This window comes from Cydia pomonella, unplaced genomic scaffold (assembly GCF_033807575.1).
Source record: "Cydia pomonella isolate Wapato2018A unplaced genomic scaffold, ilCydPomo1 PGA_scaffold_56, whole genome shotgun sequence".
In the NCBI taxonomy this organism is placed as follows: domain Eukaryota; kingdom Metazoa; phylum Arthropoda; class Insecta; order Lepidoptera; family Tortricidae; genus Cydia; species Cydia pomonella.
The window spans coordinates 252094-274330 of record NW_026907889.1 but is presented as its reverse complement, the minus strand read 5'-3'; the positions used below and the strand labels follow the sequence as shown (position 1 = coordinate 274330).

The window sequence follows — 22237 nt, the reverse complement described above, 5'->3', positions numbered from 1 at the left end:
ATTTTTATGTTAGTGTCGACGACCGCACGCCTGCCCTCTTCTGACCCACTTCTTAATAAAACGCCAATTACGTCACAGGACTAGAGTTTTGTAATAATCGAAGAAACGCGCCCCTCACCCCGGGGTGTGGGAACGTCGAGACGAGCTAAGCTCGAACGCGAAGGGCGAAGGGAGATTCGGGGGCGAGTGGAAGGGGCCGGGCTATGTGTTCTCTAATGTTAGACGAGCGCTGGCGAATCAGTGTTGCTAACCGGTGTAACTGTAACTATGAAATATGTGAAAATAAAGCGCGTGTTTATGCTGGTTTTGCAAGCGATTAGAATAGAGTCCTAGCTAATAATGCATACGCCCTTCGAGAGCTGCGAGCGGTGCGCGCGCGGGCCCGCGCAGGTTTGTGCGTAGAGTGCGTACGTGACTTGGCCCAGGCCCGATCGAAGACCCCGCCACACCCGCGCGAGATGCACTGGCCCCCTAAAGCTACTACACCAAGCTAATTTACAATTACATCTACAGATTGAACTCGCGCACCGCTAGTTGCGTTATGGTTTTTCGCATACCGGCGGAGAGTTAGATGCTCCGTAACTAAATTCCGGTTTTGCCGCTACTCTGTTGCTAACTGGCGGACTTTGCCTTGTCTAATTCTATGATCTGTTGTGTAATTTGTGACGCGAAAAGGTCATAATTCATACTCTTCATAGTATGATCAGCCATCCCACAAAGTAAATGGGTTGCACTATTCATTCATTGTTGAATTAATCAAGCAGACTCGGCTATGTCATAAATTGTCAACGGAGTAAGGCTCATTAATGGCCTATAATGAATTGGAGCTTGGTAGCAGGTAGCGTCTAAAATATCTCGCATTCCTTCACCGAAATTCCTTCGAAATAACAATTAAATCTTCAAGATACACGATACGGTGGGCTTGGGACACCCCTTTAAACTTCTTATTTAATTGTATGACGGTTACTGAACTCTTTCGTGTCGTTAAAAAATAATATTTTTTTTAAACGAAAAAAACAATAGAATCACATAAGTACTTCTAAATATCACCTATACTTCTAAAATCGTGGCTCCAGTTTTATTCTTAATAATAGGTACAACAACCGTTCTTATCATTTCACTAGGGACAAAAGAGTGAGTTAAACAAAATGAAAAAAGCATTGCAAGTAACCTTGGCAAATGAGGCCCTGCATGCTGGAGATGCTCAATGCTCAAGCCGTCATGGCCCGGGGACTTTCCTCTCTTCATATCCTTAATTACCCGAGCCACCTTTGTAGCAGAGAATCTGGTAACACAAGTCCCCGCCATGTCAGCCCCAGCACCAAGCACCCCCGCACTCATGGTCAGCGGTGATTTTACAGAAAAATGCTCCCTAAACATGTTAGCAATGTCCTTCGGCTCAGTGATGTTGTCAATACTCACAGGCAGTCCAGGTCTATTGTTCAGCTTATTTGTATGTTTCCAAAAAGTACGAAAGTCCTTATTATAATGAAAAGAAGCAATTTTGTCAAGCTTTATTTGTTCCTGATTTGATTTACACCATTTTAACTGGGCCTTAAACCTACGTCGGCTACTACGCATTTCTTCATACACAGGACCCGCACGTGGTTCATTCAAAAGCTGCCATATCTGAAACTTACTCCTGGACTCCCTATGAGCAGCGGCAACATGCTTATTCCATCCCATTACTTGCCTACCCCTATGCCTGTTACATTGTTTGTCCTTTGATGACACAGAAGCTATGCTAAGAGCACTAATAATTTCTGAATATAATTTATTTATTACCTCTCTATGTTCCAAATTTTGACAGAAACCATCACAGCATCCGGTCAAGGCATTGGGAAAATCAATATTCTTTAGTAGCATGTTACATTTCCTATTGTACACATCTATTTCTTCCATTTGCCTTTCCCCCCATATAACCTTATTTACACTATGTTTATAGATTAAATTTTTGGGCTGAACAAAACCTAAGTTACATCTTATTATGAGTGGAAAATGATCTGACCAATATACATCATGCTTAACATAGATATCAGTAATGGTAGCCCAAGCTGCACTGGTAACAACGCAATGGTCGAGCCACCTCTTAGAGCCATGAGCTTCACTAATGTAAGTATAGCAACCTGAGTGCATACCAAGTATTTCAAAATCAGCACAAGTCCAACATTGTTCAGAACAATAGTTTAGTAATTCAACACAAAAAGGCTCATTTGGGTGAGCATTAAAATCACCAAGTATAAAGACGCTTTCGGTATTATAATTATTAATTACCGCATTTATAGAACTCAGGCACTGTGTAAAATCAGGTAGATTATCTGCACAGTCCGTGGGCATATAGACACTGAAGACTAACACTTCTTTGTCCTGTAATGATAACTTAACACCACATACACGACGATCATTGCACTGCAACACCTTGGCAGACGGGAAAACACTCTTTCTCCATAGCAGGGCTGTGCCTCCATGTGGTCTACCTCGTAGAATCCGAGCCGTTGTATCGATAGCCGACGTTCCTGTGCTCGCAAATTCATCACTGATAGTGTTTAGTTCCTTGACCCTATTTCTTTTTATTAAGTTTGTAGTGTCTCGTCAATACGGCTCGCAGCAGTCGAAGCCCTCGGGGCGTTAGTTGTTGCAGGCGGCTTCTGTGGCATGAAACGCCTAAATACTATGCCCGCCGGCCATAGCTTCACATCCAAAAACACGGGCACCAACATCTTGTCTACGTAAAACTTAAAAGAGTTGTGACGTTTCCTAGGATCCTTGCTGTTAATTTGATACATCGTCACTTTCTGCCCAGTTTTAGCTTCAATGTATTCGACGATGTCCTCTTTGGTAGTTTGCTTAGCAACTTTGGTGATAAACAACGGTAACTTCACCTCCGCAGCCTTAAACTTCGCATCCGGCCCGGCACGAGCCATGCCCATCTTGCCAACAAAGCGGTTTCGTTTTGCACGGTGTTTACGCGATTCCGCAACTTCCCACCCTTTGGTTTTATCACTACTCGTCAAATCCCCGGTATTTTGCAAAGCAACTTTATGTTCACTTAGATTTCGATTTATATCGACACTCTCACTCAAACTCAAATCCAATTGTTTGTAGTTATGAGACGCCATTTCTACATTTTCTACCGGAGCCAGACGACACGGTGGCGCTTTCGGACTGCTTCGTTGTGGTGAGCGGGACAACACTACATCATCGTTAGATGGCAACCCACGCATGTTAAAACAGGATGCCATTTGATTGCCATCCCCACACTCGTGCGAGTGGGATGCAGATAGCGAGTTATTTTGAGAGTGGGAGGAAGAAAGCACTAGCTCGCCATTATGTGTCGACTCGCCTACGTCCGTGCACTCCTCCGATTTCTTTGCTCGCTCACTCAAAGCCTCTTCTGCCATAGGTGAAGGGGATGCACACTCGTCCGACAATCTACGACTAGACAGGTCACAGTACGAAAAACCCTTCGGTCCGCTATCTCCGATAAATGCACCTCTCTGCATGTTCACGTTTAAAAAGTGACCGTTGTGTGATGTTGATGTATTCTGCCGGTACTCAAAAGATTCAATTTTTCTCGTCAATTTTACTAACTGTTCCTGGGTCACAAAATTCGATTTAATATCTTCTATCTCCGCTCGCATAACGGTTATTTTCTTTAGAAAATCAGTAACGTCCACATGATCGAATGTCACAGGTGGGAGAAGGTGAATATCTCGAGCTACAAAAGTCGGTACTAGCTCAGGATCCGTACCTTTAAATAAGCTTATAATGTCCTCAACATCTCTTCTCTGTTTTTCCGTTCTCTTACGATTTCTACGAACAATCCTTTTCTTCTCTGTAGGAATAGATTCGAAAAGAAGAGTCTTAGACTTTTCTATGCTTTCCACTTCAAAAGCCGACGTACAGATCCGACACAAACTGTCTTCATCCATGACATCTATTTTATTCTGCACAAAGGTTAACAACTCGTCCACCACAATATTGCATTTGCTGCACTTTAGAATGTTCGTCATTTTTTAATTCGCGATTCGCGACCGTATACGTCACGCACACGTCCTCTCTCAGCGAGTGCCCGAGCGAACTGAAAAATAACAGAATGAAAAATCTAAAAAAAATATATAATATACATTACCATGCAAACTTCCACCGAAAATTAGTTTGAACGAGATCTAGTAAGTAGTTTTTTTTTAAAACGTCATAAAATTTAAAAAAAAAATTTTTTCATTAAACATATACGTGTGGGGTATCTATGAATAGGTCTTCAAAAATGATATTTAGGTTCCTAATATCATTTTTTTCTAAACTGAATAGTTTGCGCGAGAGACACTTCCAAAGTGGTAAAATGTGTGTCCAAAGTGGGAAAATGTTGAACAAGATCTAATAAGAAGATTTTTTTTAATACGTCTTAAATTGTACGGAACCCTTCATGCGCGAGTCCGACTCGCACTTGGCCGCTTTTTTTCACTTTGGAAGTGTCTCTCGCGCAAACTATTCACTTTAGAAAAAAATTATATTAGGAACCTAAATATAATTTTTGAAGACCTATCCATAGATCCCCACACGTATGGGTTTGAGGAAAAAAATTTTTTTTTTTTAATTTTATGACGTATTAAAAAAAACTACTCACTAGATCTCGTTCAAACCAATTTTCGGTGGAAGTTTGCATTGTAATGTATATCATATATTTTTTTTCTTCACGATACGACGTTATCCAAGATGTAAGCCAAGGACCAAAGTTACAAGCTGAATGAACATGTAGCAACCATTTACAATCGGTTCGCGCTCGTCCCTCAGTTGTCGTGAGTTATTTAATGGCATTTATTAAGTCTGATATACACTAAAGATTCAATGATTGTATTTAGGGTTGCCATACGTCAGGATTTCCTCTGACGTGTCAGGATTTTGGGTCCTGTCAGGATTGCGGGGATTTTTTAGAAACCTCAACCCTCGTCGAAATCGTTAGAGCCGTTCCTGAGATCCCCGAAATATATAATATTATTTATAGGTAGTATTTATAAGTTTATTTGTTAGGTTCCTTCAGAAACCGGGAACGCGGGAACGAGACAATGATTTTCGCGTTTTATAGGAATTTCATGATCTGGCGGATATAACAATCAGCCGCCAACACATATATATTTAGGTATGGGAACCTGAGGTCCTGAACCTGTTCCTATGAGCCGTTTTTTTATACTACGTCGGGGGTAAACAAGCATACGGCCCGCGACTGGTTGCGCCGCCGTGGTGTCCCGGTGAGATTTATGGCCCTATAGTTATTTTTAAACTTGATGGGTAGGGTGGACAGGTGTCATCTCCCTATAATTTATTACAACATAAATACCCCAAATCTCGCACAACTGACTGTACCCATCGAGTTTGAAAAAACAATAAATTCAAAATTTAAAAAAAATCTGCAAGTGAGGCCTCTAGGGCTCTTTTATAAGTTAATACATTTTAACAGTAACATCATATAGTGACATGAAGAATACATAGCATTATTTATTAATACAACAGCCAATACCTGGGTAAACATAATAATCTTAACAATAAATAATTACTACAATATATGTATATCTGATAATTATAATTAGTAATTTAATAGGGATACAATAAATTAGTCTATTACGTAATCGTTACAAATAGGTACAAATGTAATTACACTAATTACATTTGAAAAAAAAACAGTCTACATGTTGGTTGTTCTCTGCGAGGAATTCGTCAATAGTGTAATAATCTTTTTTCTAGGAGTAGCTTTTTTTTTTAATTACGCGTAAATATTAGTCAGTGGTTTGCAAGTGGCGGACTATGAAAAATTTGCTGCGTGCTGTATTTAATTTTCGGTAAGTTTTAACTGGATTTATTAAGTAAAATGTGATAGAAAAGCTCTTAGTGAGTATGGTTATTCTATTTGTTGTTTATTGAAGTGTTAATTAACTTTGATTTCATTGAAATACGCGAACGTAAGTTTCGATCACGCCATGTTTTATAACCTGAGTATGTATGGGGACACTTCGACTTTTTCTTTGGGGGAGACATGATCCCGGGATCATGTCACCCCTAAAGGGATCAAGTCTACTTAGTAATGAACAAAACGTTTCATAATGCTATAATTTTTTATTGTTTTAGGAAATCATGCGTCGAAAATATACGACCAGAGAAGGTTGAAAACAAAGAATACTGATAGACAAGGAAAGATTTAAAAATGCTGTATCAGAAATATTAGCTGGTATTACCATTAAAGTGTTTAAAGCCAAATAGTAACTTATTTTTGATGAAGACTGATTAATATAATATAGCTAAGTATTAGCTATTGTTGTTGATTATTACTTAGATGTTTAATTTCGCAAATTAGGTATTTCTAGACTGTTAAAACTTCGGAGATTATAGTTAGCTTGTTACTCGAGTCTCCAAATGTGGTAATGATAAATAAGAGCAATTTACAGTAATCATTATGATTGTTTGGAAGTTTGTTTATAAACAATTTCAGCTGTTTGTTTTTAATTGCCTGTGACTTTTGTAGCTTTTTAATTTGTTTTTTTTTTCGTGTGACTAACGAGCTCGTAATTTATATTTAATTGTTATCTATCTTGGTCATAATTACGTAAATTTTTATGTTATTGTTCTTAAAAGTGATGAAATATTTTCTTTGATGGAACTCTCCCCAAGCGTGAATTCACAGAGCCATATCAGCTCGTATAACGCGGCCGCTTTGATATATAATCATTTCACAACATCAGTTAAATGAAAATATTTCATTTAGATTGTGTTCTCGAAATTCCTTATGATATTTTTTTACGTAGATGTACTTTTAATATTTGCCATAAAAGTTATAGAAATCCTTTTGCAAAGCAAATGTATATGGCTACTAAATATGGGTTTATCACTCGAAATTTTAAAAATATGTACATAGGTACTTACAATTAAAACTATAATTCAAAAACACCTGCAGTCTAAAACTGACCATACCTTCTCACCGCATTGGTTTTATGACTAATTCTTTCGCCATCCAGGCTATCGCCGTCATCTTTGGAATTCACTCCCTCTAAAATATCATTTTTATAGTGAGCATGTATTTTATATATGGTAGTTTATATTTATATTATTTATTTACTTAAATTTTTTTTAAGGGTAATCATTATGCAAGTCATGTAAGCTATGTGGATACTCCAAATCTACTTCCAATATATATCCAACATCAGAGTCTATCCGTTGTGTTGATATATCAAACAGTTTAACCTCGTCTTCACTCATCCACCTAAAGTTATCGATTGGAAGCGGGCGTCGCATGGCATCACCGTAAAGATTATTTATATCCAAATAGATGATAAAACTGCTGTCCTGATTCACGTCATAATCATGCATGAATATATTATTGGCCTTAGCATAGCGGTTTGACGCTTGACAGACACCACCTCTTATACCTTTCTTTATAAATTGAATCATTTCATAGTCCGTAAACAATTCTAGGCATACTTCGGTATGTTTCAACATGGCGTCCCAACTCAAACCGGGTGCAGTGACATATTGACACGGATCTAATTCATACGCACCTATACACACTTGTCTAAAGTTTTCAAACACTTCAGCCAATAATAGAACATCTGTCTTTAAATATAAGTCACAGTATTCACCCAGAGTTGTAATATTGAACGCATCCCAAACATCTTTTGCATGTTGGTAATCCTCATCGGAAATATTTAAGTCCGTGAGGCTGCTATAGAAGGCGGCCTGAGGGGGTAGCGCAGTTTCCTCAAGCCGCCTCCAGTCACTTACATACTCGTAAGGGAAAACTCCCTTACGCGTATGTAACTTCATATATTTCTCACGTTCGTAACAATTATCGGATGGTGGTAAGAAATTTGGTAGTATTTTGAATTGGTCCTGTGAAAGGTTTGAAACTAGTTTATCCAAGCTACTTGACATGAATTTATACGAGTCGACAAACCTTAGACTGTATTCGTCAATCCTTAAATCGAATGAAATATATTTTTCCTTGTTAATGGGAATGCAGGTAAACACCTTGGCAGCTCCTTTGTCCTGATGGCGACTTTGGAATATTATGACTCGAAGCGACATTTCATTGGAGGTGTACGACGACCAGTTTCCGATTCTCGCCGCTCTCCTATGTGGTAAGTTGAGAGATGAACCAAACACAAAAGCACAAACACCTCTCTGTGCACGTGCGGATTGACGCAAACGATGCCGGCGGGCTGCGAGCGCCTCTCCCCGCCGTCTGTCGCGCTACCGACACTCTCCGAGTCGACATTAAACACTTTGACTTGTTTGCAAACTACGTGCCCTGTGTCGAATTGGGCGAAGTCAATGTGTTTGGGTATCGGCTCCGGCCTACGCTCAAAATTAAACCCTCCAGTCTAGAAGAGTACGGCTTATATTTATCGTGCAATTGCGAGCCCACGGCGCCAGCGACCGCCGCTTGGACGGTGAGCACACCCCAGGTGGCAGTACGAGGCCAACACTCAAATATTTTTTTATTTGTTGATGATATGAAAGTCTACCGGATAGTTAATAACACTCTCGACTCTACTTACCTTCTAGAAGATCTCTTTAGACTAGATCGATATTGTGCGAATAATAAATTAGATATAAATGTGTCCAAATGCTTTGCCATCTCTTTTACTCCTAAGCGTAATGTCTTTAATTCTATTTGTTAAAAATGAGGTTATATCCAAGTGTAGTGAAATAAGGGACTTGGGTGTCGTAATGGATAACAAGTTGATCTTTGATCGGCACATTGGTTCAATAGTCAACAAAGCTTTCAAGGCACTTGGTTTTATCATAAGATCGTGTAAGAACCTTAAAAGATTAAAATCAATTAAAATTGTCTATTGCGCATTTGTAAGGAGCCATCTGGAATACGCCTCTCAGGTTTGGAACACTTGTTATGATACCTATATTTCAAAAGTAGATTTCAATTTTCGCGTTTCGAGGTAGGCTTCTGTAAACAAACCGCTTTGATGCATCAATATCATGGTAAAAACTTCTCAAAATAACTGTTTAAGGCATAGTATGTATAAGTTACTCTATGGTTGATGTGATGTGATAGTGCTGCGCTCTGGCGGCAGAACATAGCAGTAATACTCCCTATTTAAAAATAGTACGGTTCCCTAATATAAGTATCCACTTTTCTATACACTATTTCTATATACTTTTCTATGCTACTTGGTTTCATATTGGGGTACCTTGTTTAAAAAAAAGTGGACAAGTGCGAGTCGGACTCGCCTACCGAGAGCTCCGTACAAACTAAACTTATTTTTTTTTTTTACAAATCTATAGTTTTCAAATTTTTGCTGTACTTGTAGCAAGTGAAATACAATTTTACTGGAGTTGCAGGCACAGGCAAAGGCTCGAGTTGTTTTTAGTCAGCAGCTTGTGGGCATGTAGGTAATGATTTTATCATACTTATCCAAATAAGGGTTCCGTTTTTTGCCATTTGGCTACGGAACCCTAAAAAGGAGTACCTTTTCATGTGTATAAGGATTACTGAGAAAATTAACCTTTATAGCCTAAATATTCGACGACCGGTCTGGCCTAGTGGATAGTGACCCTGCCTACGAAGCCGATGGTCCCGGGTTCAAATCCTGGTAAGGGCATTTATTCGTGATGCTGCATATGAGTGTGAAGTTTAAGTCGATTCACCAAAGCAGCTTTTGTGGCGATATGACCAATAAACATTTTTTTTAATTTGAAGTACAGTAATCATTTCAAATGACACATTTTCACAATATTTTTGCGAGTATCAGAAATCATTGAATGACGCAAGTATTTAATGCATTTATAAAATCAAATTTTGTTAGTTTGTTGTTTATTCACTAGATCATTACTTTAAGAGAATTTTAGTGTCTGTAATGTCTACCTTATAACAATAGTATATTGTGGATTAAGGGTGGTAAACAAGAATTTACGAACAAAATGTAAAGTTTTCTTCATTAACACGAGTGCGTAATTCTTGTACCACCCGTGGCTCACACTAATTCTTAAGTAAGGTGACAGTTCAAACATTTTTCCACCATATTGTCATTTTTGACAGGTTAGGCATCGAAGGAACAGACCTATCCGGCGACGATTGAAAATTGTGTAAATATATATCAATCGGCTATTAAATTAAACAAATTAAATATGTATAAACTTACATAAATAAACTCAGTATTTTAAAAGTAAAACTCATTTATACCTACTTGAAAAAACATCATGCCCACCAGTACGTGCACACATACACGCTCACTCATACACCTCCCGGCGGGCGCGTGGCGCGGCGCGCACCACGCGGCGCCCGCGCCCTCGCCCTCCTCCCGCCACGAGCGCACGCCGCCCAAGCCGCGCCGCCCCACCAGTACGTGCACACATACACGCTCACTCATACACCTCCCGGCGGGCGCGTGGCGCGGCGCGCACCACGCGGCGCCCGCGCCCTCGCCCTCCTCCCGCCACGAGCGCACGCCGCCCAAGCCGCGCCGCCCCACCAGTACGTGCACACATACACGCTCACTCATACACCTCCCGGCGGGCGCGTGGCGCGGCGCGCACCACGCGGCGCCCGCGCCCTCGCCCTCCTCCCGCCACGAGCGCACGCCGCCCAAGCCGCGCCGCCCCACCAGTACGTGCACACATACACGCTCACTCATACACCTCCCGGCGGGCGCGTGGCGCGGCGCGCACCACGCGGCGCCCGCGCCCTCGCCCTCCTCCCGCCACGAGCGCACGCCGCCCAAGCCGCGCCGCCCCACCAGTACGTGCACACATACACGCTCACTCATACACCTCCCGGCGGGCGCGTGGCGCGGCGCGCACCACGCGGCGCCCGCGCCCTCGCCCTCCTCCCGCCACGAGCGCACGCCGCCCAAGCCGCGCCGCCCCACCAGTACGTGCACACATACACGCTCACTCATACACCTCCCGGCGGGCGCGTGGCGCGGCGCGCACCAATAAGCCGGTTTGCTTACGAAGCTGATGGTCCCGGGTTCAAATCCTGTTAAGGGCATTTTTTCGTGTGATGAGCATGGATATTTGTTCCTGAGTCATGGGTGTTTTCTATGTATTTAAGTATTTATAAATATTTATATATTATATATATCGTTGTCTAAGTACCCTCAACACAAGCCTTATTGAGTTTACTGTGGGACTTAGTCAATTTGTGTAATAATGTCCTATAATATTTATTATTTATTAGATGAAATCTACGTCTACATCTTTGATACAGTTGAAAATTAACTTCCTTGCGAAGTCTAAACGATAAGACCGGAAATGCTTGTTGCGCGCTTCTGCGGCTTCTTCTGTCAGCTGCCCAATTGGTAAAAATGCGTTTTTATAATTACTGCGCCATGCACAAGAATTTTATGCATCGTGGGGGTCATGGGAAGCCACCCGTATAAACTAACATATAATTCAGCAGTTGCTTTTGCGTAATGATCGTATTTTTCTGGGTCGATTTTGTGGCCACTTGAGATAGTCTCTAAAATGACTTTTAATCGGTATATAAGCTCGTAACTTATTCCTGTGATATCTGATGCCACTTTAGGGTCCTCAAAAAATCTTCGGCTTGTGTTGCCATCATTTGTGTTGCCGAAATTCGCCTTTGGCATATCTACTAGCAAACCAGTTTCAGTTTTGCAGCCAAGTGTGATTGTTTTTTATAAATCTGTCTTCTTTATACTGTGCTTTACACCATCTATTTTTCATTTCTGACTTAAAATAGGCAAAATTTCTTTTAAATATCTCAATTTGGTCATTGGTGTAGCCTTCACCAGACAAAAGTATCTGCAATGATATTATAACTCCAGGTAAGTTATAAGCGTTCCAGAATTAAAGCCCTTACCGTTAACAAATTGTACAAACAGTTTTTCAGGATTTCGTGGTTGGCCCCATAGTAAAAGTTGTTCAGTATGACCTACATATTCATCCCTCGGAGTTTGGTCAATGATAACAAATGTTCATGTATGTCTGGCCATCTGATAGCGAAGTTTATTGTATCATAATTGTTAATCGTTCAATAGGAATCTTGACTGCTACCCGGTAATGACGCTGTATATCGATGGTGCTTGTGTGTTCAATAAGTATAGCAAACTATATTCGATATAATCACCTGGCGTTTAGCTCTACTATACGAGTACGCAGATCTAAACCGGAGTGAAATGCAACTGTTTCTGTCGCACTAATATGGAAGAGTGATAGAGATAGATGATTACGTTACGCTAAGGAGCGTTAACGATTGGCATGTTGGCTACGCGAGCAGAGGATGCAATGGTGCCTCTCAGTTAAACACTATACTTTTTGTATCAAATATGAGGAAACCAAATAAAACAAGGAAGTAGCTTATAACTTGTAATACAAGCTAAGTAGATATAGGATTATCAGTGTCCGCTTTTTATTTTATTTTTTTTTATACTACGTCGGTGGCAAACAAGCATACGGCCTGCCTGATGGTAAGCAGTCTCCGTAGCCTATGTACACCTGCAACTCCAGAGGAGTTACATGCGCGTTGCCGACCCTAACCCCACCCCCCTCGTTGAGCTCTGGCAACCTTACTCACCGGCAGGAACACAACACTATGAGTAGGGTCAAGTGTTATTTGGCTGCGGTTTTCTGTAAGGTGGAGGTACTTCCCCAGTTGTTATAACTTACAAGCTTTTAAATATTTAAAGCCACCCAAGGTTCAAAAAAATAGGACTACTAGAACAATTATTTACCTTCAACTTGCTGTTGCATGGTCTTAAGTTTCTGTTTAGTGTCCTCCCTGTCCTCTTCTTCCTGGGCATACCTCGCCATGCAGGGGTTTCATTCATGGAGATCTATTATATATCATGGTATAATGCATAAAAACTAAAACCCTGTTTACTTTACTTTACTCATGCATCATATAAGTTTAAATATCTCTGTTATAAACTGAGTTCGATGTTTAATATTTAAAAGAATGTAATGTCACATTTATTACTATTACTACATTTCTAGTATCGACTTTGATCCTTTGATCGTCAAGAAGTCCTTTCACGTCACCGGAAAATTAACGCGCAATGCAACTACGTGTATAGTAGTCAACATTTACTGAATAAACTTTGGAATTCAAGTATCCTAAAGTATTAATCGTGGAGTAAAAATAAACAACCAAATTTGTAAGAAATTGTATGGTAAAACTTTTGTCCGAAGTAATTATAATGCTATTCGTAAAGATATTCGAGATATGAGCAAAAATATGAAAAAAGGTACCTTCAAACCCCTCCTACACCGTCAGCACAACCCCCACCCTGGATTAGTATGTTCATCTGGACACTACAAGGTATAATTTTACCAACGTACAAAACTACACTAATTATTTCCCCTGATTGCCCATATTCGGCTTAATTTTCTTGAGCTAAAAGGAATGACTCCGAAGTAGATTTAGGAAGATATGCAAAGTACATTTGAGCAATCCTGTCAATGTAAATGTAAATGGGCGGCCGATTTCTAGCGTGACAAGACAGTGTCGTAAATGACACTTGTGCCAGGAAGCCTAGAACGGCGACCGGCCCACATAAAGTGGTTGTATGCGATATGACAATGAAAGACCAACGATCAAAAGTGAAGGAAATATCTGACACAGTAAGCATTTTCTATAAATGGGCCCAAACTTAAGAAAGACTATTTGTTTTAGTCAAGTAAGAAAAATATATGTTCATATTAATTATATTTCAAATTTTGGTTGCGTTTTGGAGGTGGAGCGAGCGAGTCGTCGAGAGCGAAACCTCGGTTTTGGAGTTTTTTGTGTGGGAATTTTAGTCCGAGCTGCAGTTGTCCTAATCGCACTCACACACCTCCTACCTCAGCACGACAAAAACATAAATAGCTTCAAAATTCGAGATTAGAAAAGTTGTTCTAGGGTGTGAGAATGGACAGATGGATCATTCTATTTCATTATATTTGTACGACAAGAAAATCAATGTCCAAGACATCAATAATCTTGCTTTTATTTATTAATATCGCAAACAAATCTAACAATACCAATTTATTTTTCTAATCAATTATTGAAAAAGGATCGTATCTGACTTATAAACTTATAATCAGATACGCTTTTATGCTACCGAGAAATATGTTCTCCATTGTTCGTTATTTGTCCGAGCTAACTATATTTGAGACTTACCCTTAAGGGAATATTGTAATAAACCATTGTGTATCTATTTCGATATTTTCAACTTAACCTAAAACTATTTGTGGAATCTATGAATAATTAGTGGCGTTTTTCTTTTTTTCAGTGGCTCTAGCTGGGGGTGGTTTGTGTAATTAATAATGGATTACATTTTCCCTGAGCGGTGGGGGTGATTTAAGGGAGGAGCGAGAGCGATTTATGGTATCGAACGATATTAAATATTGCTTTCATATTAAGTATACTTTGAAATCATTGTGTAATATTGAAATGTAGTCTCGTCACCGAATTTTGCTTATAGGTTTTTTATGGTCGAATGCAAAGACATGTCATAATTTGACGTTTTATAACAAAAGAAGGTTGCCCTACAGGCCTAGGTGTGTAAGGCTGTATGAAATTCCTTTACATGTCATCTTCACTCATCACTGATATGTAGTATTTCCGGACCTAATTTGAAGTCATGTTAACATTTCAATACAAGTTTGAGAAAATTTTCTTTACGATTGGATCATACTCAAAAGTACACGGCCCATTATTCCTAAGGCACTTTTTGAATGCTATTTTGGGCCCTCAGTGATTTTGTAGAGTATCTACAGTCGCACGATAACTGGGCATTGTTATAGTATACTGGCATAAACTTATTGTCGACCGAGAGCACTTGAAAGTCTTATAAAAAACTATTACGCAAATTTTCTTCGTTTAAAATTATAAAAACGCTCGACATTCAATTTTAAAACTGCCAGCATTCCTAAAATACGTATTCCATCCAAATAAGTTGTACCTCAATTTTTTTTTAAGTTACATTTTCAAACAATAAACCTTTCTTTCACTGCGCCATCTCTAAATGGGTCATTATACGAACCTTCAGTATAACCCATGTATTGCCTGTTTTATGTAACATGTGTTACAAGAATTACCTGATTCTTTTGACCAATTCGATGTGCGCGAGCTTGAGCTTGCAAGTCGTTTTGTGGATTCCAATCAGAATCAAAAATTTCGCTTCTTAGCGATAAGACCGCCTGTTGTTACCTAACTTTTACGTGTTTTTTCATTTCCTGTCTATTTTTAAATGTATGGTGCACAATAAAGAATATTTACTTACTTACTTACTTACTTACTTACTATCTAGACATAGAAAGAAATGCTGGAAATCGTGTGAATGGGGCACTTAACGCTTTTATGAGCAGCCAGAACTTGTCGCAAAAAGCACGGTTGGCTCTGCATAGAGGGGTGTTGGTGCCCACACTTGTATGGTAGCGAAAGTTGGGTACAGCGATGAGGCATCCGAGCCAAGTGAATACAGTGGAAATGAGAGCATTGAGAAGTGTATGGTGTGAGATATATCTTGATAAACATCGATCGTTCGACCTTCGCAATAATTGGCAATGATATCCCAGACCGTTTACCCGTTGAGGGGTCCATATTGAAAAAAAAAAAACAGTAAATAATTTTAATAATTCAATTTAGTAATTTCGAATTTTTGATCATATCTGCTTCGACATAATTATTATAGTGATAGAAAAAAAAAAATTTCTATAATATATGTAGTTAATGAAACTTGATTTCTGCATGGAACTGAATTTTTTTAAATTAATTAATCATAACTAAAAAAAAACTAACTAACTGCTTTGGCTCAGCGATCCAAAAAGAATCTTGGCCTGAATGCCAATTCATGGCAGGAAACCGCGCTGGATCGGGACAGGTGGCGTTCTCTCGTTTCGGAGGCCAAGATTTTTGCCAAATTTCGTTCTAGAAGATAAAACTGTGTGTATTCTAGTGCACTAGGAAGCTGTCTATCAGGAACTTCTGAGATGCTAGGTATCAGACCAGCTTTCGTTGGGATGCTAAGCTCAGAACTTAGCATTACATCGATTTCGATACCATTATCGGACATAGTCTTTCAAAACTCTGCCAAACTTAGTTCTAGAAGATAGAACTGTGTGTATTTTAGTTCACTAGGGAGTTGGCTATCCAGAACTGCTGAGATGCCGGGTACCAGACCTGCATTGGCTGGGATGCTAAGCTCAGAACTTTGCAATATCTCGATATCGATACTATTTTCGGACATAGTCTATCAAAACTCTGCTAAATTTCGTTCTAGAAGATAGAACTGTGTGGATGCTAATGAACTGGGAAGCTATCTATCCAAAACTGCTGAGATCCTGGGTATTAGACTTGCATTCGCTGGGATGCTAAGCCCAGAACTTAGCAATTTCACGAATTTCAGAGTAGTATCGGACTAAGTCTGTCAAAAACGGTGAAATTTCGTTCTAGAAGATAAAACTCTGTATATTCTAGTGCACTAGGAAGCTGTCTATCTAGAACTCCTGAGATGCTATGTATCAGACCAGCTTTCGCTGGGATGCTACCTCAAAAGTTAATATTTACTCGATTTTTAGACTATTTCGAACAAAAATCCTTCGGAACTTTTTCAATTTTCATTCTAGAAGATAAACCTATATTCAGGTTGGCGGGTGGACCGTTTTGTGAAATATCTCGTTTTGGGGAAAGGTACACTGGTTTCTATTAAAGGTACACTGAGGTACACAGAAGGTACAATGTTTATAAATGTTTCTTTGAAATTCGCTGAGGTCCACCGCCATCCTGACGCTTACCATATATCTAAGGACCGACCTTAGGGGCAATAACGATAGTGCTAGTTCAGTTGTGGCATTTACAAATTCGAGCCAATCGTGCTGTCTAACGCAACTAGATGCGATCAATCGCAATCGCAATGCGTAATGCGAACTCATCAACCAATCACGTTGTGGTACTTGTGGCGTTAGACTGCACGACTGGCTCAAAAATCCACGCTTACATTTTCTTGTTACCAACTTATTAATGATTATGTAAAGTTCGATGACCTTTCCGACGTGTCTGACATTAAGGTGCAGTCACGACCGAAACGTGCTACCAAGTTCATAACACCTTATGTTTAAATATCAACATATTCAACATATCACTTAGTTCCGATCTTCCGGCATCTATGTTGTATACAGTAGCTAATGAGGTTAAGGTGATAGAAAATATATGAATGAAGATATGTTCGACTTGTTATGATGGAAGTCGGTGACATGACGCTCTAGATATCAACGTAATAAAGGGTTTCACAGCTATGTTGTTTACATTAATGAAAAATTATTTAAATATTGAAGATTTCTCTCTATGGATTTTTTGATTACTATTTTTAACATTCATTACTCATTTATTTCGGGATATACAGGATGTTTATTTAGTCACCTGCAATAATTTACGGGATGAATATATAGGTCATACTGAGCAACTTTTACTATGAGACCAACTTCGAAATCGCAACAAAAAGCCCGTTTAATACATTTTGGTGGTCTGACCTTGACATTTTCTATGGGAGAGTAAATCTACGGTTGCCAGAGCTCAACGAGGGTGCGGAGTCTTAGGATCGGCAACGCACATGAGACTGCTTACCATCTGGCGGGCCGTATGCTTGTTTGCCACCGATGTAGTATTAAACAAACATGTTTTTTCGCGATTTCGGGGTTGGTCCCATAAATAAAAGTTGCTCAGTATGACCTATATAATCAGGCCGTAAATTATTGCAGGTGACTAAATAAATACTCTGTAGTATGGTGTTAGCGATATTATACTACCGGTAGCGAGCTCACTTAAGAAAACGGTAGATTTCAACAACCAATGATAAACCAGAGGATTTGTGCGTCGTCTCAACACCTCAGCGCTTTCCCTCAGCGCCGGCGCGCGTGTATTGACGTCTTTAGCGGTCTAAGGGTTAATCGTACATACGTTCAGCGTATAAAAAAACATTCAAACCGAAATCAAAGCCTTTTTGTTTGAAGTCGGTTCAAATGTTTAAGTTTTTTTAAATAGTAGGTACACTAAAAAATATTCAAATCTGTACAGGCGAACTTAAAACTACCTAATTTAAATATTTTTTACATTGTTTTTTTTTTATATATATATATTTTTTTTATGGTAGAGGAGGCAAACGAGCAGACGGATCACCTGATGGTAAGCGATTACCGCCGCCCATGGACACCTGCAACACCAGAGGGGTTGTAAGTGCGTTGCCAGCCTTTGAGATGGGAGTACGCTCTTTTCTTGAAGGTTTGAAGGTCGTATCGGTCCGGAAATACCGCAGGCGACAGTTCATTCCACAGTTTAGCTGAAAGTTTAGCGAGGCAGAAAGTTCCTGGAAAAACGCACAGTTGAGGACTGCCAACCATCTAAGCGGTGAGGATGGAAATGTTGTCGCGTAGGGCGATGGCGAAAAGAAGCGGCAGGGATTAATCCGAACAATTCCTCGGAGCACTCCCCGTTGTACATGCGATAGAAAATGCAGAGCGAGGCCACATCTCTACGCAGCGCCAAGGAGTCAAGCCGATCCGAAATACACATTTTATATTTTAAAAGACAAAGGTGTTGGAAAGACTGAAGAAGCAAAGTTTGAGTTATTGAAGAATTTACAACGATTCGATTCTCGGGAATGGGCTGATATATCTTTCTTTGATATTCAAAAGAGTTACCTAGCGGTACCAGGTTTCAAGGAATTGGAAACAAATGACGAATTACGTCATAATGATAAATCAAAATATTTAGCATCTTTTGAAAAGACATTGGCTTCCTTAACTCATGCCTTTCTTCTTCATCGCGATCATACGCAAACGTGTTTGCAAAATATCTTGAAGTGGGCAGGACAGTGCGAAAATATTACTGCTGTGTCCTTAAAAGATAAAATAACAGATTTGTTTGTCGAGGATGATAAATACAACAAAAGCTCTAATGATATTTTGCAAATACTTTGCGGAAAGCGGGCTGATGTTGTTTTAAATCGTAGAAGTGAGATTTTAAAGAATGTAACGGATACTGTGACTGCGGCTGGTTTTCGAAAGATACCCCCATCTTACGAGAATCTGTTTCAGGCAGAAACGCTGAAGGAGTTTCTTAAAATGAGGGTGGTTTGAATAAAGTGTTCCCTGCTCAAAACAAACCGCGTAAAAATCAGAAATTCCCTAGATTTTCGGCCACCAACAGAGGTTATTTCCAACCTTCGGTACCTCCATTCCGATTTGACTTTGAAAGTAATTATAGTTTAGTAGCATAGTAATGTATTTGCATAACAGGCAACCAGTATAATGTTCACTCTGTATACTATTTTATACTCAGAACGTTTTTTATTCATGAAAACCAACAGCATAATGTTGAAGGTGTGGTTTCACAATAAAATCACGGCAAATCGTTCATAAACTTTATTTGATTGAGTTTGCTGAAAGTTTAACAACACTGAATTACTAATTATTAAAAAACTTAAACATTATATTTGCATGGAACATAATCGATTATTCTAAGCGTCAAACTTACCTACATCCATACTTTACGTCTGTCGACATACCTATATCATTTTACCGCAAAGCAGCGGCCAGTGTGAGTTGGAACCTCTGTGGTTCCTAAGGGATTCAGATAAACTTCATATAAACGCCTAGTGAAAATGAACAAGCAAAAATACAATTTCCGAGACATATGGTTCTGCCCATATGGTCGCAGTTCTACCTAACACTCCTCCTCGCTTCGCTCGTCGTCGTACCTAACGGCGACCAGCTTTACATTTGAATAGGTAGATTGTTGTATAATTTAATAGTTTGATTGACACCAAGTATATCATAGAACACTATGTCACCATTCGTTAAAATTTAGTACTATATTTTAATTATTATACGAAATGTATGTTATAACAAGTAAAATTATTCCTAAGGATTGTTATGAAGAATGTTTTTATGATTATAGAGCATTCTGTCATTAAATTAGTATGACTAACAACTTTATATGTTTTGAAATAACTCCCGAGTGGTTTACATGTCATACCGTGGAGTGTTCGCTTTTACACTGAGAAAACGCGACACTAGTCAGTGGCGCGGGCGCAAAGTTCCAGGCCATACGTCAACTCTGAGTGGACCATCGCGAAGTAGCATTCTCGCAACGCAGTGCGCGTCAGTCGACGCAGTGCGAAACAGGCACAGCCAAGTCGATTACACACACGCTGCTACAGAGCAAGCACAACACACATCGGACACAGCCTCACCAGCACACCGCACACGCCAGCTAAGCTACCGGTCGCCTTCACCTGCGGGCCCCGAAACCTGGCCCCGCTCAAACGGTATCACCAGACTAGGAGTCGTGGGGTTGGATAACCATCGGTAGCGAAGAGCTGGCCCACACCAGCCACCCACACCGTCCCCCAAATGACGGCCAATTGACATCCCCACCGGTCGGAGGGGAGCGACCCGGGACAGCCGCCGCAGCCGAAAGGCGAAAGCGGCCCTTCATACCCCCCTGACGGGGGGTATCGAACGACATCAAGTCAGTCACGCTGCTACGAGCGCGTGGTCAGCGGAGTCGAAGGCGCGGGAGAGGTATTAGCAGATGATGATGGTTACGTGGGGCCTGCCTCGCGTGCGTGCAGTGCATACTTGATCACCTATCACCACATCCCGCACGAGATCGGTGGCCGACCGGCCCTGGCGATACGCGTATTAGCTAGCTATTAGTAAACCAGAAGGACAACGTTCAACCCTACCTCGAAGCACTAACTCACACCTAGTACTAGTGCAATAGGTCGATACGTTTTCGCGTCTTTTTTATTACCCTTACCTTATAAGCACGTAGGGTACGAACCTAACGATATACAGGTGTTAAACAGCTGCGAGAGCACGAAACAAATTGCTGGGCTAGCTTGTTTAAGCAGGTTCACAGATAGACTGTAGATATCGATGGTATTTTTGCTATCTTATTTGGTTTATTTGAGGTATCTATGCCTTATAAATTAACGGAATTTATATCGCAATATTCTGCCCCACTAAGGACCACTTGCACCATCCGACTAACTCGGGGTTAAACGGTACCTTTAACCCAGTGTCAAATTGTACAGGTAATCATGGTAACTCCAGGTTTACCCGGGTAACTCCGGGTTAGTAGGATGTTGCAAGAAGCCCTAAGCCAATTAGCGCTGTCACAATAACAAATGATTTTGAAAATGGAATTATCAGCTCCAGAAATTAAAGTATAAGTTATCAATGATGGAGTATTGACTCCCTTAAACCTTATCTACACGGCAAAGCATAAGCCTAATAATGTTGTTTTCCTTTAGATGTATTTTTCCTATATATCGATATCGCTCGCAGTTTTTTGTGGCATAAATGAAAGGCATCATTATTATGACCAAAGCTTGTCTCACTCCCTGGAGTGGGGAAAGTCGCACTTTCCACACTCCCCGGAGTGACGACAGTAGACTTGTTCGAGCTGCTGAGGTGAAAATAATTTTAACATGCTCGAGTCTCACGGGAGTTTTATAGTTAAAATTATGATAATAATATTTTAAACATCGATTACAGCCCCGGCTGACGAGGGAGCAGCTTACTTATCCGACGAAATCAAAGGAGTAGGAAAGTATTGTTTTCTTATAGTATTATGTTTGTCGTAATAATGTTGGTTACTTTATTTCTTTGCCACTTGCAATCGGTGTTTCGACAGAGAGGAGGTGCACACCTATTCATTCGAGCCATTAAATTCTTATCTTATAATACATAGTTTATGTGGATTATTAAACCTACAAATACTTTGATCAATGTATGGGATTATTTCAAGTAGAGATCTTGTTTTCGATATACTTTATTCGATACACTATATTTATCTTCAATCTATGTATCAACATTGGCATTCGTATACTAAAAACTACTTTTAAATACAGCGGAGGCTATGAAACACATCCAAGGAGGACTTAAAAATGAAGGAGACAAAAATTTCTTGAACGTTGGAAAGTTTGACAAAACTTATGCTGGTGCTGGAGATATGTAAGTAATATAATCGCTTATAAGCGGATAAATAATGGTACTTTTTTTTAAATCTTTATTAGAGAGCTTTATCGCTTAGCGATTATGTCGCTCTATATAATCAACATACAATCACACTCATTTACGCTTACTAAGGCCTATATTTACTAGTTTGAACAGGCCAGAGCACTGTTCAAACTAATAAATATAGGCCTTAGGATAGGTCACACTCATTTACGCTTACTAAATATCAAATATCAAATATCAAACATTTATTCAGCAAATAGGC

General features: G+C 39.9%; 2 protein-coding genes across 2 annotated transcripts; one reads left to right on the top strand and one right to left on the bottom strand.

The window, feature by feature from the left end:
• Positions 1-2573: 2573 nt before the first annotated feature.
• Positions 2574-4013, bottom strand: LOC133534100 (uncharacterized). Its single transcript, XM_061873190.1, has one exon. The coding sequence runs from the start codon at positions 4011-4013 to the stop codon at positions 2574-2576; it is 1440 nt and encodes a 479-aa protein (XP_061729174.1).
• A 6193-nt stretch (positions 4014-10206) lies between these two features.
• On the top strand, positions 10207-19532 carry LOC133534099 (uncharacterized). Its single transcript, XM_061873189.1, has 2 exons — positions 10207-10876; positions 18383-19532. Exons 1-2 carry the CDS (start codon positions 10207-10209, stop codon positions 19084-19086), a joined length of 1374 nt encoding a protein of 457 aa, XP_061729173.1. The 3' UTR covers positions 19087-19532.
• Positions 19533-22237: the final 2705 nt, after the last annotated feature.

Coding starts and splice junctions, on each gene's coding strand:
- LOC133534100 (XM_061873190.1), bottom strand. CDS start 4,013: ATGACGAACATTCTAAAGTGCAGCAAATGCAATATTGTGGTGGACGAG.
- LOC133534099 (XM_061873189.1), top strand. CDS start 10,207: ATGCCCACCAGTACGTGCACACATACACGCTCACTCATACACCTCCCG. Junction 10,877..18,382: donor CAAGCCGCGCCGCCCCACCA/GTACGTGCACAC, acceptor TTGTCGCGTAGG/GCGATGGCGAAAAGAAGCGG.